General features: G+C 38.6%; 1 protein-coding gene across 5 annotated transcripts in view; it reads left to right on the forward strand.

The window, feature by feature from the left end:
• Window positions 1-14,256, forward strand: part of Etv1 (ETS variant transcription factor 1) — an 86,850-nt gene extending 72,594 nt beyond the window's left edge. For all 5 annotated transcript variants that reach the window (XM_051145084.1, XM_051145081.1, XM_051145083.1 and 2 more), the window contains 4 exons: window positions 763-833; window positions 3,691-3,860; window positions 8,351-8,452; window positions 12,192-14,256. In XM_051145084.1, coding sequence (XP_051001041.1) covers window positions 763-833; window positions 3,691-3,860; window positions 8,351-8,452; window positions 12,192-12,413 — 565 coding nt within the window. In that variant the 3' untranslated portion in view covers window positions 12,414-14,256. The remainder of the gene's footprint in view (window positions 1-762; window positions 834-3,690; window positions 3,861-8,350; window positions 8,453-12,191) is intronic.
• The last annotated feature ends 226 nt before the right edge of the window (window positions 14,257-14,482 follow it).

Here is a 14,482-nt window from a genome sequence, read left to right on the forward strand (position 1 = left end):
CCCATTCTGTGAGGTACGTACCACACACACACACACACACACACACACACACACACACACACACACAGTTTAATAAAAGATTATTTTAAAATGAGAATGTTTGTTCTACAAGCTATTTCTACAGTGAAGTCAAGGGTAAACTAAATGTCTTTCAGAGTACCAGGGACAATGCCAGAAATCAAGGACAAGACCAGAAATTGACCTTGCTCTCTCTCTCTTGAATAATGAAACAAAGTAGAGGCCAGAAAAATAAAACGATGCATTATTAAGCATAGAGTTGCCAATTTTTTTGGTGAGGTCTATGCTTATGTCGGCAGTTATAAATCTCTGGTGTTTATATATCTTTGTGCTATGGTGCCCTTCTAAATTGCAGTGCATGGAAATTATTCAGTCCTCACAAGAGCTGTGCATTCTCACTTCCATTTGATAGATGGGGAAATTGAGGCAAAGAGCCAAACCAGTGTGTCAAATATCAAATGGCTGGAAAGTGGCAGTCACTTTCGAAACATGTTTTGTGTTGGTGGTTAAAGAACTTGTGATCCTAGCCGGGTGTGGTGGTGCACACCTTTAATCCCAGCACTCAGGAGGCAGAGGCAGGTGGATTGCTTTGAGTTCGAGGCCAGCCTGGTCTACAAAATGAGTTCAGGACAGCCAAGGCTAACACAGAGAGACCCTGTCTCGAAAAGAAAAAAAAAAAAAAAAAAACTTGTGATCCTAACTTCATATTCCATGATTAATAAACATGTCCTCTTGTCCTCTCACAGGCTGCATGTTCGAAAAGGGCCCCAGGCAGTTCTATGATGACACCTGTGTTGTCCCGGAGAAGTTCGATGGTGGGTTTCTCTCAGGTCTCACTTTCCTTTTCTGAAAGCAGTTAACATTTGCCTTAGAGTCTTCTATGCGCATTGTTCATCACACACTAAGTACCATGAAATTGCCGAACGTTCCCTTTCCTTTCTCCTTCCTTTGCTCCCCTCCTCTCTTTGGTTCTGTGAGAGTCCTTTTTTTGGTGATGGGGGAGAAGACCATCCTTGATGCTCGTGTATAGCAAGCATCTTTCCATTGCCCTGCTGAGCACATGCAGCTTGTTATTTGAGATTTACTGAAAGCTGATCCTGTAATTAACAAAGCAGAACAGAAAGCATGCTACTGTGGATGCAGCGATGACTAATGCAGCCCCTTTCTTTTTATTGTTCATGAAAAGATGCATTATGGAGCACAGGAGCAACATAACTGCCCATTGAGTCTGCTGATTGCTTGCCCCCACACCCCCACCACGAAAGATGTACATTACTAATGTAGCATTATGTCGTAATTGCTTAAAAGGAAGTTAGGAAAGCATTGCCTTTTAAATATCCCTAGCTAGTGCAATGAAAAGGTCCCAGATTTTAGAAAAGAGCGTCAAGCTAGATAGAATCTTCTTTTCTTGACAAGCGTGGTGGCAAAAGCCGACATTTACAAGGAAGCTTGGGGGAAAAGGGAACAGTTAATTCATTTAGTGGTTCTTCGGAGTGGTCTCCATAGTTCCTGCTTTGATTGTCAAACAGGAAACGAGCAGGGGCCCTCTGATTAGCTGATTGCAAAAACTTTGGGGATCTCGGCTGTAATGACTTGGGTGCTCTCACAGTTTTTAATTGTCATGATTTAAACAGCAAAGTGCCTGCTCAGATTGCTGTTCAACCTCATAATTACTTACTTGAAGACTTAGCTCCCAAGCTTCTTGCTGCTCTTGTAGTTTTTGGAAAGGATGATGAGTTTTAGAAAAGTCTATTTCCTTAGCCTCCCTTTAGATGGCTATAGTTATCAAAGGTCATGGAGTTGAAACCCCAAAGGGGATGGCTCATGGCTTCTGACTTTCTACAGCAGTGACTGACACCTCTGTTTCAGAAGTGTGAACCGCCATTAACTGTCCCTGTTAGCAGACCCTCGCGCTTACGGAAATGTGGTGTTTTTCTGTTGCTGGGTGCTTAAAACTTGCTCTTTTGAATGTTGTTTGTTCCTTTCATTTATACTGAGTTTCACATTTTAAATAATTTTAAAGTTAGTAAGGGCATATAAAAAGAGAATTTATTTCAGAACTATGGACAAAATAGAAAACTGGTGCTTAGGGAACTGTCTGGCTATCCTTGTTTGCTGTCTCTGACTTTAATACTGCAGTTTTACAGTAAACATATATAGGCACATACTAAAGATAGCACATGTCCTGCATTTTTTAAGTATTAAAGAAGCAATGAGCATTCTTTTTTGCATGTTGCTAGTGAAATGCATGTACAGGTATCAACACCATAAAGACTACATTTAACAAGGGCTCACTCTGTCTGCATGACTGCCCACTTGCCTCCATGAAAAATAAATTGTAAATACTAGAAGGAAAAATGTGAGATAAGTAAAACTTACTTTAAATCTTCATGAAGATACATTTCTATGTTACCTAGTTAAGAGCAAAAGGACTTCATGATTTTTAGTGGCTATTGGCTGACTACTTGTGTGTTTATTTGGCTTTTTAAAGTATTGCTTTTTTTCCTGGCCATGTACTGAGGTGTATTTCTACTTACTGACTACTGGAAATTTTTAGAAAGCTTGTGATTTAGTTTATTTTGTAGTTCACACTTAGTGTGAATAGAGCTACATGAATATATTCTTCCTGAATTGATTCTTCAGCAAAGAGAGAAATTCACACACCAACACAGACCTATCCGCAGGTATCAGCTTGACAGTCCCCACTCCAGGAAGGAGCACAGAGCTCCAAGAAGCATGGCTGGAGATAGAAGGAAATGATTAGTGGTCAGAATACCAGTGTTGCCTTTGTTTTCATTTGTTTTTTTCAAGCCGAGATAGTTGTATAGCAGAAGCAGTGTTAACTCATGTTAGATTTCATTCTTTTCTATACCATACTAGGTAAATATAGCAAGCTTTTTTCGCTTAAAGAAAAATCTATCTTACGGAATGTTCTGCTTCATACATTCTTAAGGTAGCCTTAAAAGAAAAAATAACCTAGCAAGCTAAATTAAATTACCAAAATGCAAGTAAATTGTATTCATCATGAAGATTGTTTTATTTACTGCCAAGTAAAAAGGCTATAGCTTCTGGAGGAGGGTATCTCAGATGGAATGATGCGGCCTCTGGCTCCCGTGAGAGAGAGCTTCCTAATTCATATAAAGTGCAGGTCACACAGACTTTATGAGATTACTAAATTTACCTTGAAATATAGGATTTTCCATAGTTTGTCATGTGAGGGGCAATAAACTATTTGCAAATCACAGTTTGAAGAAATTAATTCATACAAATAAAATGCCCAGAGCTTGAAGCAGATTGTTTCCTCCTTTGTGTTGGTCAGGGCCATAGAAATGGTGCTGAGGAAGCAAACAAGCATGATTGGCTATGATGGCTTGAAAGATGGGAATGAAAGACAAACAATGGTACTAGGTTTCCATAAGTAAACGATATTTTCAAATTGACTCCTTAATGGTGTCCGCTTATATTAGTGAGAATGCATGTTGTTATTTTGTCTGCATATTTGTGCAGATTGTTGGTTTGCACTTAATCATTTGCTTATTTTAAAACAGTATTTAATGGTGCTGTTACAAAATCCATGAAGTAATTATGTCTAACCGTTTTCATGATTGATTTGGTGTAAATTTTATAGAAATGACATAATATTGTTAATGATGGCTTATTTTTTATATTTAGGAGACATTAAGCAAGAGCCAGGAATGTACCGGGAAGGACCTACATACCAGAGGCGAGGATCCCTTCAGCTATGGCAGTTTTTGGTAGCTCTTCTGGACGACCCTTCAAATTCTCATTTCATTGCCTGGACTGGACGGGGCATGGAATTTAAACTGATTGAGCCTGAAGAGGTTAGTCTAGTAGATTTTGAATAGGAAACCAAAATTTTCTGTAATATAAACAGGTTTGAATTTGGTAAGAAGTTATTTTAAAAGTTTTAAAGCTGTATAGACAAATTTTAAATTTGAAAGTAGGTCAAAACAATGTAAAATAATTTATTTCATTGTTTTTCCTGTTGAATGCAATAGTGTCTCTTGGTTTGCAACAGTTTGCATCTGTTCAGAAGACTAGTTTTGCAGTAAAATCCTGGCTTCACACCAAACACACACAGAGGACTCAGAAGTGGGAAACACCATTGCTAAATATTTGGGTGTTTAAAATTTCTAGTATATTTAAAGCTCCATTTGGCTTTAAAAAAAATTTGTTTTTTCTGTAGATGTACTTAAATGATGCAAGCGAAGAACCACAAAATTACGGTGCAGGCAACATAGACTCAAGATGCCTGACAGAATAACCCCAGAGCCCTTTACCATGATGGGAATGCGTGCTCCTCCCTCATGGAAGATTTTAATAATCAAAGCAAGACTGGGACTGGGGAAGTTCAACATGGATTTATGTCAGTTAAACAGGCATTTCCCTCCACCTGTGAGTAAAATAAACTGAGCAGAAAGAGATCGTTTACTCTTGTCATATTTGTTAGAACGGGAGACATTGCTGAATGATGTCAGCAATATTTGAGCCACTCGAGAGGAAACCACATTCTGCACGTGACTAAGTTCCTCATCCAACAACTCGTGCCATTTACATGTTTAAGTCTAAATTAAGGAAAAAAAAAAAAAAAAAGAATATCTGACTAGATGACCAGTTAACGCCCTTACATTCTTAGTTTTTGTGATTACTGAAATGTGAGAAAGGTATACAAGCACGTCTGTTTCATACAACTGATTTTCCAACAACTTAGCAACACCAGTGTATCAAGACGAAAACAAGACGCAGTAATTCAGCCAGTTGACTTTTTCCAAATAGAACCTAGCTCAAAAGGAATTGTTCAATAGGTCCTACATGTCCCCAATGCTTTTGTTCAACCTCCATCCCCAGCGGCTTGGGAAAACTGTTTAGTAAGTAGCGTGGTTCAGCACAAGCGTGACCATTTGATTTTTGTCCCCTGGAAGTCATGCTAAAAGCCAGGTGGAGCAGCATATACCTTTAATCTTAGCACACTAGAGGGAGACACATGAAGACCCTGGGCATTCCCTGGCTACCCAGTCCAGCTGAATCAGCATGGTTCAAGTTTCGTGAGAGATTCTGTCTCAAAAGACAAGGTCAAGAGTGATTTAGGAAGACACCTGCCATCAACCTGACATGCACAAATGCATGCACGAGCGCGCGCGCACACACACCACCACCACCACTACCAAAATATAAATAAAAAATTAAATATCCTGTATCTAATTGCTGCCTAGCTCCTTTTTCACAATGATATCCACCAGACAACGAGTGCGTAGTCTTCTCAAATTTCTTCTTTGGAAAGGATCTTTGAATTATTTTCGTTTGTGTGGCCCACAGTCCCCCTCTAATCTCCAGCACAGAACAGATCTTTCAGTGGTGACTGCAACAAACCATGAATTATGTCTTGGAAGCCACTATGCTGTACTGTTCAGGGGTTTTGTTTTCCCATGTTTCACCTTTCATTTTAAAATGATAATGAGTGAATTTCTGAATCTGTCCTACTTAACTGCTCAGTGTGCTTGGATAACAGCAGCAAACACAGCTCTCTCTTTCAGGTATCTGAGATAATGATATTTTATTTCCAAATTAGTCAATCATCCTAGGAAAGTATTCTCAGAAACATTCTTTAACAGAGCAAGACACCTACCAGATTCCATGCCGGTCTTTTGATGATGCTCAAGCTAGGTGAACAACAGGAAGTCACGTTGCCAAACCCTGATTCCAGGCTCGCTGTCCCATAGCCAAGCATGACCTTCCAATGTAAGTTGGCAGGCTGGATGATGGAGGTCACTGGTGCAGCTGCTTGAATTCAAATAGCAGCACTACAAAGATATCTTTATTAATATACTAAAACGAATTACTTAAACTATGAAATTGACTGTCAATGTACTTGACAGTAAGGGTGACTGCCACGTCACTATACTCCGTGTATTCTTTCCTAACAGTGTAAGTGCTCATTTGAAAGTACATCATGAGAAAGTCACTGGAAGTATTGCCCTCATTTTGAGACTCCATGTTGAAAATTGTGCCTTAGCCTTGAATGATTCTGTGTATGACATTGGTGGCACTTATGCGGACCAAGTGGACTTAGTTTTGATGTTATCTGGAAGTAATTTGTACTTCCTGTTAATTTTAGACCTTTTGTCTCCATTGTAAAGGCATATTGTTGTCGATTTTCCCTTAATTTTGTGCCAGTTATGACACAATATTATTCTAAGAACAGGCTTCTTTATGTATAGACTAGTAATCCATAGTGCTGAGAATTAACTGACATTTATAAGAAGTAAACTCCTACAGCCCTCTCTTATGGTACTTGTTAACGATCCTGTCACTCTCTCCAGAGATTCCTATGGTGCCTTAAAGTTCATTGCATTTTAGTTTTAAAGTGAACTCTGATAAAAATCCTAGAAATGACTCACTGCTTCTTAGCAGCACTTTTCATAACCACATGTTGCGTAGTTGGGTCTGTACTGAGCCACTGACATCCACTGTTATACTTTTAAAATATTTTATTTAAAAAACAAAACTAAACCCTTCCTTCTTTCTTTCCCTCCTTCCTTCCTCCCTTCCTTCACCCCTTATTTACTTCCTTCCCTCTTTCCTTCCTTCCTCCCTCCCTTCCACTCTTCCCTCCCTCCTTCCTTTCTTCCCCTCCTTTCCCTTCTCTTCTCTGTTTAATGATTCCAAAGCTCAGCGTGGTCTGAGACTCTTGATTCTCCTGCCTTAATCTCATAATCTCAGCTTCCAGGTGCTGGAACTATGAACATTTCTCACCGTGCCTGGCTTGTTTTAAATTGTATTGCCTGCATTCCCTGCACCATTCACTGTTACTTGGAACATTTACTGTAAAGTTTGTGGGAAACTAGGATGTGTCTGGCAGTGGGACTGCCGACTTGAACTGACCGTCTTGTTCCTGTTTCATCATATCCTTCTGCTCAGCAAACAGTATACCAGGCCACGTCATTAAAGATAACACAAATAGTGACAGAGAAAAAATATTAAGGATCAATGTGTTTTGTTTTGGGTTTTTTTTTGTTGTTGTTGGTGGTGGTGGTGGTAGTGGTGCTGAGGCAGCAGAAAGGTAGTTGCAAATGAAGGGAGGAGAAGAGCAGAAAGATGGCTCTGAGGGTTTCTAGCATTTGGGACACAACAAATTGAGATTTCTTGGAAACAAAGGTCTGTGCTCTGTTAGCGAATGTGCTCTTGGCCTAACGGACGCTGTGCACGTTTTCTCCCCAGAGTACCAAAGAGTGGGGCTTCTTGACGTCATGATTTCAACAGGAGCCATAGGAACAGGCTCCTCTCTGTATGCCTCTGTTAGCCCGTTAGCCCGGTGTGATGGTAAAGTGGAGCCACACCATTGGGAAGAAGTGCTTTCAAAACGCTGCTCGAGAGCTCACCTTAGCCAGATCCATTGCTCCGCAGCAGCCACATAGGAACCACTTCTGAAACCGTTACCAAGCACACTGTGGCCATTCAGCTTTAAAGGGGAAACAAAAACCAACTCACATACATAGTGACTTTTCCGTTACCACTTTATTTTTAGCTTGCAATTAATGTTTCCTAAATCAGCATAGTTTTCCAGTTTGGGGTTGACTATAGTTTTCTTACATGCTGCTTTAGGCAACAACACTTACTTGTAGTTCAGCGTACTGATTGACATACTGTGTCCTCTGTTGATACACTGCCAGTTTTTCATTGTTTTGTACGATCTGAACAGTGTTCCCCTTGTTTTCTGTTTTGTCACATATGCAATAAAACACCTTTACAAAGAAATTATTAAGTAGTTCCTAATCTCAGATTTTTGTCTGAACATCCAGGAAGAAAAAGACTGCTAGTGTGTGGCCGAAGGGAAAATCTGCTTCATCTTGGTGAATTGCAGTCTGTTCTTTCGTGATGCAAACACATTCCCTTATTTCCATTTAATTTCTATCCAAAACAATGGTGACAAAGAATTCTATTGTGACGTGTAACAGAGCGAACTGCAAGCCTGGTTTGAACCAGGACACAGGAAATTCACATGAATGCTGTTGCGACTTTATTTATTCTGTGGGCTTGGACATGATTTTTTGTGTTTAGAAGTTATACATTTATGAACTCTCTCTCTCTCTCTCTCTCTCTCTCTCTCTCTCTCTCTCTCTCTCTCTCTCCCCCTCCTCCCTCCCTTTCTCTTTCTCTCTCTCTCCTTCTTTCCCTCTCGTCATCTCTGTATGTCTCTCTCTCTCTCTCTCTCTCTCTCTCTCTCTCTCTCTCTCTCTCTCTCTCTCTCTCTGTGTGTGTGTGTGTGTATTTAAAACTGAACACTAACAATGTTGTTCTGTTTTGGTGGCAGGTGGCCCGGCGTTGGGGCATTCAGAAGAACAGGCCAGCTATGAACTATGACAAACTTAGCCGTTCTCTCCGCTATTATTATGAGAAAGGAATCATGCAAAAGGTGAGGTAATAACACATCAAGACTCACTACGATGTTGCCCACTGGGCTCCACGTCATGTTTCAGAAAACACACTATCACTGCTTTGCTTTGAAAACCAGGCTGTCACCTGTGTTAACAAATGCTTAGCTGCTGTTTTGACTATCATGAATCTGTTTTCTTCATGGACATTGGAGATAAATATATAGTAGTATCTACCAAATGACAGTTTTTCTGGAAGTTTCCACTTTATTACACATGGTAAGCAAATGTTATTTCAGAATTGATACTGGAGCTACCAGGACTCTAGAAGTTGTAAGTTTATTGCACCCCACAGTCATTCTCTTTTGAAATGCTTGTATTTCTTTTTTTCTTGTTCTGATTCTTAAAAAACTCAGGCATCACTTGATCTTCTTAGAAAACAAACAAACAAACAAACACTTTTTTTTCTTGTTAGGTATCTTGCCTGGTTTCATCACTTAACGGTTTAATACTTCAAACCACTTACTTGAAATAAATGTTTTCACCTTATTAGGTTGGTAGAAAAAAGTTCAGTATATTTTGATTCAAATGAGCTCCTTTTAATATTTAAAAGTTGTTTTGTGTAAAATACAAAAACATGGATAAAGACAAAATGTACTTAAAACGAAATATTTATAAAGGAGGCCGTGAATAAATGAATATATAGAGATAAAACATTTGGATATCTAGTGTCAGTTTCTTCAGCCTTGTGTGGTTAATGGCTTATCTAGCACTGTAGTTAGATGTGAATGCTGCCCAGAACAGACCTTTGGATGCCACTGTTGGGCAAAATGAAGGCAGTTTGTTTACCATGCATGCACCCAGAACTTAGTATCCATATGGAGCTACAATGTTAGCAAGGACTTTTAACCTTGATACAAACACAGCCATTTCTCTGCTGTTCTAAGACCCATTCATGACTCCTATGGGAATTCTTTCTAGAATGTTCAACCCTTTTCATCATATCTATTACTATATGGATCCTTCTGATAAGTAAATTGTAGCACAGTTTCATTGTTCAGGAATCCTATGCCTCTCCCTTTTATTACAGAAAAATGTATAATTACATTGCAAATTTGTATGACCATGTTTTGTCATTGGCTTAAAACTTTAATTAGGCATTTGTATTGTATCTAAAGAACAATTAAATTAGAAGCCTGGACAATACAATAAAAATAACCAAATGATTTAATGCAAGTGAAACATTTTAAATGGTAATTAATTTCAATAATTCTGAAATAGAAATAAATCTTGGAAAAATGCTTGTACTTTGTTGATAAAATATATGTACATGTAGTTAAATATTTAGCAATACATAGCAAAATACATATTAACATTGATATTTATATTCTGCATAATAAAATTAGGTTTTTTCTTTTTCCTTTAGCTTTTACACTTGAAATTTTATTCATAGGGAGATATAATTGATTTGGGTCAAATATTCCCCACATTCCTTCTCCTTCAAATTTTGAAAAAAATATTTATTCAATGTGTGTGTGTGTGTGTGTGTGTGTGTGTACCATCAGTATATTTGTGTAAGTCAGATGACAACTTAGAGTAATAAGGTTTCATTTCTTACTATGTGTATTCCAGCGATTTAACTCAGACTTGGTTGCAAGTGCCTTTACCTGCTGAGCTATCTTGAAATTTAAAAGTTGAAGTGTAATTTAAATATCTGTTTATGCTTTAACAGCATATCTACTTCCCTTTTTACTTCTGATATGTTCCTCCATAAAATTCCTGTGTTTTGTCATCTCCTTGTTGCACTTAGGCTTTACATAATACACAGTATTTCTCACACTGTGATTGTATGACTGAAAAAGGAAGGTACCTTTACTTTGTATGTCAGTTCCTATTCTAAACTCAGCAGTATCTAACAGTGTTATAAATGCAGTAATAGCACTAAACTGCCTGTTCAGAGAAAACTAGAAAGAAACAGAAGGCAGAAGTCCCTAGGATATTTTATAATTTCGATTGCATCTTGTGAATTTAAATTCCTCCTGATGAAATGTTTTTCATTCATTGCATTGCTTCTAAGACAATCTCAACATGTCAGAGAAAACACGTCCAGTACTTAAAGCAAACAATTCTTTTTCTGCAGACCTAAACCAAAGAGAGTGGGCCATAAAATACTCAAAGGCATGCAGAGGAAGGCATTTATCGTATTTTCATTTCCTGAAAATACTTTGAAACATAAAGAAAAAAAGAAACAAAACTAATATTTATTATCTCTCAGATTTTGTCTTCTACTGACTGGTTTTTATTTTTGCAGTCACCTTTCCTTCCTTTCCTTTTTGGTTTGTTTGTTTGTTTATTTGTTGTACTGAGGCCTAAAAAAAGAGAATTAAGTAGTGTCTCCATTTGCTTTGAACTGTGCTAGAGTCTTCCTTCTATGCACACAGCTGGCCTTCCAAGGAGCCCTTCCTGTGTCAGTTTCACAAGACAGAGAACTGAAGAGCAGTTTAAGAAACATGTCCAGATTCATAAACATTGCTCAGTGTTGGCTCTTTCAAACCTCTGCATGTCCAGATTATTTGGCCTCTAACGTGGTTCCTTTTACTTAAATTCAGGGCAGCAAGTATTCTAAATCTGAGTCCAGAGCAGCAGAGCTCCTTGGCAGGCGTTCCCTGTCTCCCAAACATGCACACAGAGTTTATAAACTGTGAGCGCACGGCTTCCCCATGTCACAAATCAACTAGCAAGACCTTTTGACGCAGAAACACGAGATGCTGAATCCGTTTCAGCTATCTGAAATGTGAACTACACAGAAAGCTACCAAAGTTCACACAGGGAACAGCCTTTGTGCCCCACCGATCCCCTGGGTCACGAGTTCCTCAGCATTATCTATTAATGGCAAGGACTTCTGCCTCCTCCAATTGTTTATCATTTTCCACAGAAGCATTACTCTTCAGACCTTAAGTTTGGGCCATGAATTTCCCTACAAATTGTGCTACATCTCCTTTATTTCAGGCAGTTGTCACATTTCCCTTTCTCATTTCCTCCCTTCCCAGTGTGTATTTTAGATGCCTTTCGCTTTTTTTTTTACACCTCTTACTTCAATTTGACACTTCACACACATCCTTAAGCTTCATCTAATGTATCTTGCCTTCATTTTAAAAAGTGATGTGCTCAGGATAATGTCCCCTTGCTCCATCCTTCATTTAAATAAGGCTATGTATCTTTGGGGTTTTCTTTGATGAGCACACACAGTGCCAGGGGAAAGAGGAAGGAAAAAGAAGCAGTGCATCCTGGGAATCAGTGATCACTACTCTAGTCTTATTAGGAATAAAACACATTTTTCTTTTAAAATTTGTAAGTTGAAGAAATATAATAGTAAGGGGAAGATAAACCTTAAAGATAGATTTTTCTAAAGCATAGATGTTACCTTTAAAACAAAAACTTCAACGTGAATTGCTTGCATGGCAGCATCGATTTTTCTTCCCCCAAAGACAGTGTAAGTACACCTTTATGTTGGAAAGAAAAAAGCAAAGTGCTGAACGTCCTTGCTGTTTGTGGAATAAATTAATTATTACTCTAGGTCAACATGTTGTGCTTCCCTTGACTGAACTACAGCTTATTTCACAAAGCGGGGACTTTTAAAACGCTGTGAAGATGTGTCTGTTACTCAGTTGCTTGTTCTGTTTTGCCCTCCATCCCTGCTGGTGTATTAATCCATGTTTATTTCTCTCTCCCTACTCATGTGGGGGTTGACGACGTTGGGCTTTTCCACGATATTCTCAGGTGGCTGGAGAAAGATACGTCTACAAATTTGTGTGTGACCCGGAAGCCCTTTTCTCGATGGCCTTTCCGGATAATCAGCGCCCACTGCTGAAGACGGACATGGAACGTCACATTAACGAAGAGGACACAGTGCCTCTGTCTCACTTTGACGAGAGCATGAGCTACATGCCAGAAGGGGGCTGCTGCAACCCGCACCCCTACAACGAAGGCTATGTGTACTAACATAAGTGACTGTCAAGCGGGGCACCTCGTGCTTCGCCTCCGTTTTTTTCAAGATACAGAGAATCACCGAATTCTCGTCAATCTTTGTTTTATTTTTGTTGTTTGTATTTTATTTTTTAAATAATAATACAAAAGGGGGCTTTTCCTGTTGCATTATTCTATGGTCTGCCATGGACTGCGCACTTTATTTGAGGGTGGGTGGGACTAATCTAGACATTCATTCCTTGTAACAGGAAGATGGTGGGTGAGTGGGCAGAGGGAACTGGGGAATTCCTTTTTACTTAGGCTTGGGATGGGGTCCTACGGGTTTTCTGTATAATGAACTATATCATGTTTGTTCGATTTCATAATAACGTAAGATAATTTTCCCTGGGTGTCTACGGTACAGTTGATTTCACGTTATGTAAATAATCTACTTGGAGACCATTTGCCTTGGGCATTTCCCCATCATTACTAAGTCTCTGCAGGTGTACAAAACAAACAAACAAACAAACAAACAAACACAAAAAACTACTGTAAATGGCAGTTTAATGTTAGAAATGACTGGTTTTGCACCTCTTGTAAAAAAAAGTATTTAGCAATTGCATTTGTTGTTCTTTCTGTTTGATTTTGCTTTACAGATGACTTGTAGGAATTAACCATGAATGTGGGCAATTCTCTCTGAAGTTGAGTAATCAACCATGAGTGCAAATGAGGGGCATAATTTTGGACTCTGGCTCCAACTGAGTCACAGGCCAGTAGCATTTCATGTATCAGGTGCCATCTTGCTGTTTCGGTACAAATACTGTCTTTTAAGTATGTTGATGCCCATTTCTGCTCAATAATGACATCATGATCCTTTGGAATCTTCATTAAGTGTTAAATCTGGGATCACAATGAAACAAAAAAGAAAAAAAGAGAAAAAAATTACCTGTCTCTTTTCACTATCTTCAGTACATAAATACATTATTTAATCAATAAGAATTAACTGTACTAAACAACATATTATGCTGTTCTAGTTACAGCAAGCACTCTTTAAGAAAAATATCCACTACACTAAATAGGTACTATAGTAATTTTAGACATGGTACCCATTGATATGCATTTAAATGTTTCACTGCTGTGTTCTGTTGATAACATATATAAATATTAGATAATGATAACGCTTCTGCTGCTGTCTTTTCTGTAATATTCTCTTTCATGCTGAATTTACTATGACCATTTATAAGCAATGCAGTTAACTACAGATAGCATTTCGGGACAAAATAGATGACTCAAATCATTTATTGCTTAAGAAATAGCTTACATCATGCTATGCTATAAGCAGCTTTTATGCACATTGACAAATAGCGAGTGAGCTTCAGCTTGCTAAGGGAAACTGTGGAAAATTTTGTAACTTTTGGTGAAATGGAACATTGTTTATGAACTGTTAAAGAACATGAGGAAGTTGCTTTGTGACATAGTGCTGGCACTGATGTTGTCCTTCATCGCCTTCTGGCACACGCCTGTAAATGTGATCAGATTGTACCAAGGAAGATTCAAAGATCTGAAGTTTCAAAGTTTTTGCTTTGTTTTCATTCTGTTTGTTTGTTGTACATTGAAAAACAACAACATTCAAAGTGTTTCATATTGTTTCCTTCACTCTGAAAACACAAAGGAATGGTATCTTAATACCCGTGAGTATTAAGACCAGATCCACGCAAACAAAATGAATTGTGTTTACTCCATTATAATTCTGGAGGAACACCTTTGTAAAGAATCAACAGCAAAATGTTATTTTTAAGAGAATCCTAAAACACAAAGTGCAAATAAATGTAGGAAAGCATTTCAGGAGCACAAGAAAGACCTTGTGAAGAGGAGTCCTCAGTACCCACTTTTCCCACCCTTTGCAGATCACAGTTGTTTATGTAAATCAACACTTCCTTCACTCTCCACATGCTCCCAGTTGCCGCTCTGCACATCCTCCAGAAACAGTCTGACCCCTGCCTATGTCTATAAGTGATTTTATTGACTGTGGTGCATGTGATTCGCTTGTCCCTTCATGGGCTGACAAATATGCCTTAAAAATCAGGACACCCACCATGATCATG

This window comes from Acomys russatus, chromosome 1 (genome assembly GCF_903995435.1).
Source record: "Acomys russatus chromosome 1, mAcoRus1.1, whole genome shotgun sequence".
Lineage (NCBI taxonomy): Eukaryota > Metazoa > Chordata > Mammalia > Rodentia > Muridae > Acomys > Acomys russatus.